Source organism: Limulus polyphemus, unplaced genomic scaffold (genome assembly GCF_000517525.1).
Source record: "Limulus polyphemus unplaced genomic scaffold, Limulus_polyphemus-2.1.2 Scaffold5343, whole genome shotgun sequence".
NCBI lineage: Eukaryota > Metazoa > Arthropoda > Merostomata > Xiphosura > Limulidae > Limulus > Limulus polyphemus.
Window position 1 is genome coordinate 16185 of NW_013670953.1, and position 4247 is coordinate 20431.

Consider the following 4247-nt stretch of genomic DNA (forward strand, 5'->3'; position numbering starts at 1 on the left):
ATGGTTGTTAAGTGCCATCCTCCCCCATGATGCTAGTGTCCAAGTTCTTATGGGTGTTAAGCACCATCCTCCCCCATGTTGTTAGTGTCCAAGTTCTTATGGCTGTTAAGCACCATCCTTCCATATGTTGTTAGTGTCCAAGTTCTTATGGCTGTTAAGCCCCATCCTCCCCTATGTTGTTAGTGTCTAAGTTCTTATGGGTGTTATGCATCATCTTCCCCCATGTTTTTAGTGTCCAAGTTCTTATGGCTGTTAAGCACCATCCTCCCCCATGTTGCTAGTGTCCAGATTGTTATGGCTGTTGAGCACCATCTTCCTCCATGTTGCTAGTGTCCAAATTCTTTAAACACAACTCACAATGCACTGTATGTTTGCCTAGGCCTCTCTCTAGTCATAAGTTATATCATGCATTGGAGAGTTAATCCGTGATGAAAACCACAAGCCCATAGTGGTCTATTTATGACTGTCATGCTTAATTGAACACTGAAGTTTGAACCTAACACTTAAAGTTTCAGCTATATTGAATTACGTATGTGGTTATCAACATTAATACTAACATACAGTGTTTCGTTCATAATGATTCATTAATTTTGAACGACTTATTATGGTGCATTATGGGAATAGAGTTAGAGTGAATTGATTCTTTTGATTCACCTGATCATAAAACTAGGTGACAAAAGAAGTAAAAACCAGCCTAATAACATAAGCTCATGGAATGATTCAGAAACTCCTGAATCCAATATGATAATAAACGTGAATTTCCAACACAAATTTACACACAAAATCCACATAATAATAATCATTATATTATTACTCCTATTACCATACTACAACAAGTATACACGACTTCTTTATTATTAATTTTAATTTTTTTTTATTAATTTTAAATAGATACAGCTGATAGATTTTTTGTTAGGTTGTTAAAATGATAATTATGTTATATAGTTCCTATTCTGCCATTTTTACTCAAATGTAATATATTTTCAAGCTTTATTTTATGCTTAAGAAGCAAGACAACCAACTTTAGATTGTGTATCTGGTCATTTTCCATTCAAATAACTTTTTATAACCAAATACTTCAGTCTAAATAGTTTAGTTTTGTTTCTAAGAATCAAACAAACCAATTGTTCAAATCAACTTATAAACTGAATGTAGTGAATCAAGTAAGTAAAGTGGATGAAACTGTCCATCACCAATAGCATCATTTTGCACAGTTACATAAACACAGACAGTTTACACAAGTGCACACATTTGCATATAATGTCACACTTGTACACTTTTATACCATATCTAGAACACAAATGACATAAATTTTCAGCTTCAAAATGTTCACATTTGTATTAAAATATATTGCATATTCTTTAACAATCTGAACAGTTTATAAATGTACATAAACCAAATTAAAATATTTTCATTAAAAATAATTTAGAATATGCCTTTCCTTCAAGAATCAAATTCTCTTTGACAGATGGATCTTACTTTTGGAGGTTTGAAGGGATACTCTGGGGAGAAGTGGATATCTAGAAAGAAAACTCCCCCTTCGTAGACAGAACCCGGTGGACCCAGAATGGTGGACACCCATTCGTACAAGCTATCTCCCTTAGGACCAGCACTGAAAGAAAGTAACGAGTACCTACAAATTTAGGTAGAGAATAAACTATAATGAAATAAAAAATAAATACTTCGTTATTCATTTCACCGACAAGCAACTTTTCATAATCCCTGCTCTGGTAAAACCTAATGAGCTAAAACAAACATAAATTCACAACCATATCCACCATCACCTCATGTAAATACCACCATTTTCTCATGTGTGTAAAGTCAACATTCCAAGACAGAAGAACTGAGTCAGTGTCAGTGGGGAAAACCATACAGAAAAGAGCCCAGGACTATAGTTTACTGGGCAGGCAGAAATATCACTTGACTCACAAAAGTAAAATTTACATGTTTATCTCAAGAAATTTATTGGTTATTTTAAGTCCATAGCTCAGCATAAACCTTAGGAAATCTGTTACTGGATTGTTGTATACTTTTTTTTTAAACTCTATAGCTAAACACAAACCTCAGGATATATATTAATGGATTTTGTATGCTTCTTTTAGTCACTATAGCTAAACACAAACCTCAGGATATATATTAATGGATTGTTGTATGTTTGTTTTAACTCTATAGCTAAACACAAACCTCAGGATATATATTAATGGATTGTTGTATGCTTCTTTTAACTCTATAGCTAAACACAAACCTCAGGATATATATTAATGGATTGTTGTATGCTTCTTTTAATTCTATAGCTAAACACAAATATCAGGATCTATGTTACTGATTTTAGATTGGTTTCAGTAGTTTTTCTACACCACAGGTTTTAAGAAACATTAAATGTGTCACCAACTAACATAGAATCAAAACAATTACTTCATAAAAAGTAGTGCTTCTAGAATGCGACTCAGAGAGTTACTGTTGCATAAGCTGAAAAACAGCATGATTTTAGTCACATCATATCAACATTAAAACAAGAGGTAATTCAACTATGTTAACACACAAACACACTATCAAATTTTTTATATAATTTGTATTAATGGATAAAGTAGTATTCCAAAGGATTATTTTGAAGAGACTACTTGAGAAGTTGGCTATTTCAGCAGAGTTACACAGAAATTATCTTTTTATCAACTTGCAAGGATCTTTAACTTTTTACATGTCCGTAAATTTTTTTTTTACATTCTTTCATCTGATTTTTATTGCACTTTGCTATGCATGCATACAACCACCAAACTACAGTATAAAACACATACTTTTTAAAGTTAACAATTTTTTACACTCAAAATGTATTTCGAAGAATTACTTACCATCTGTCACCCAAAGCATCTTGACCTTGGTTTGCCCTCTAAGCATTGCTAAGACTTTATCACTAACAGCACACCAGCCTTTTATACCCTTTTATTTTCATGCCATTTCAGAACATGTGCTGATCATGTGACTACCCTGCACCAATCAAACTGTGCTATTTTTACTAGCACAGGTACATTCTAGCACAATCCTCATATTTGAGAATTGGCAGGTACAAACTAGAAACACCAGCATATCAGTGGGGAGGACAGGTGGGAAGTGTGTGAAAGGAGGTAAGTATCTATCAGAATACATTTTAAATGTAAGAAAATGTTAACTTCTAGAATGGTACTACCTCCTCTCACCCAAAGCTACAATCCCATACTGCAAAGGTGGAGGAGCCAGTGAAGGCACAACAGTATTCAAACAAGCAGAGAGCAACCGCCTTGAAAGAACAGTTGTGCCACAATACAAAAAAGAAGGCACACCAATGGGATATAGCACTACTTGTGGAACAGGTACGCTCTTCGCCCAGTAACGAACACAGTAATACATATAAGGTGGAATGTAATAGGCAGGCACCATGTCAGGTAATACAGAATCAGTCAGTGCATAAATTGTCCATATATGTAGCAAGTGTTAGCATGGAAATAGTGATAGTTATTCATAGTAAGGTGCCTGATAATTAGATATAATTATATGTGGCTAGGGCTAAAGGACTGTAAATTGTATATGAATAGGCCAAATGCTGTCTGCCTGGGCAAAAAACATCCAGGGGAAGCATCTTGGGATATGTCGGATCATGCCAATTGCGGTCCACAGGGCAAAAATAACAGTGGAAGCACTTTGTGTAAGTTTGGAAGATCAACAAGTGCAGTCCACCTGGGCAAAAAACATCCAGGGGAAATGCCTTGGGTAAGATACATAGGTCAAAAGGTGCGGCCCACCAGGGCAAAACACAGGGGGAAGGGCCTTGGATACAAAGGATTAGGCCAAATGCAGTCTGCCTGGGCAAAAACATCCTTTGGGGTACTAATGAGTATTCAAGTGCAGTCTATCCAGGCAGACAACATCCAGTAGAAGTGTCTTGCATAAGAAATTTATTTTGTGATCAACAAATGCAGTCAGCCAGGGCACAAACATCCAGGAAAGTGCCTTGGATCAAGAATATTTTGTTATTGCATAACCAATAAGTATACCGATGATAGCCCTTTTCTCACTGAGTGGGTACAAATGAGCTATGAAATTTGATTTAAATGACTGTACACACCCAACTCAGGAGGAAACCTCCATGGCCGACCACTGGGAAGCGAAAGTGGCAAGGACTATGGTGCTTCCACTAGAAGAAGGGGGGGGGGATATACATTGGGGTATCTACAATTCCCTATTTTGAAAAGCAGAAAGACCCCCAATTTTAA

At 35.7% G+C, this 4247-nt stretch overlaps 1 protein-coding gene across 2 annotated transcripts in view; it reads right to left on the reverse strand.

The window, feature by feature from the left end:
* LOC106472444 (ubiquitin-conjugating enzyme E2-24 kDa-like) overlaps positions 1-4247 on the reverse strand; it is a 29842-nt gene that overhangs the window by 9165 nt on the left and 16430 nt on the right. For both annotated transcript variants that reach the window (XM_013933094.2, XM_022401011.1), the window contains exon 4: positions 1480-1612. In XM_013933094.2, coding sequence (XP_013788548.1) covers positions 1480-1612 — 133 coding nt within the window. The remainder of the gene's footprint in view (positions 1-1479; positions 1613-4247) is intronic.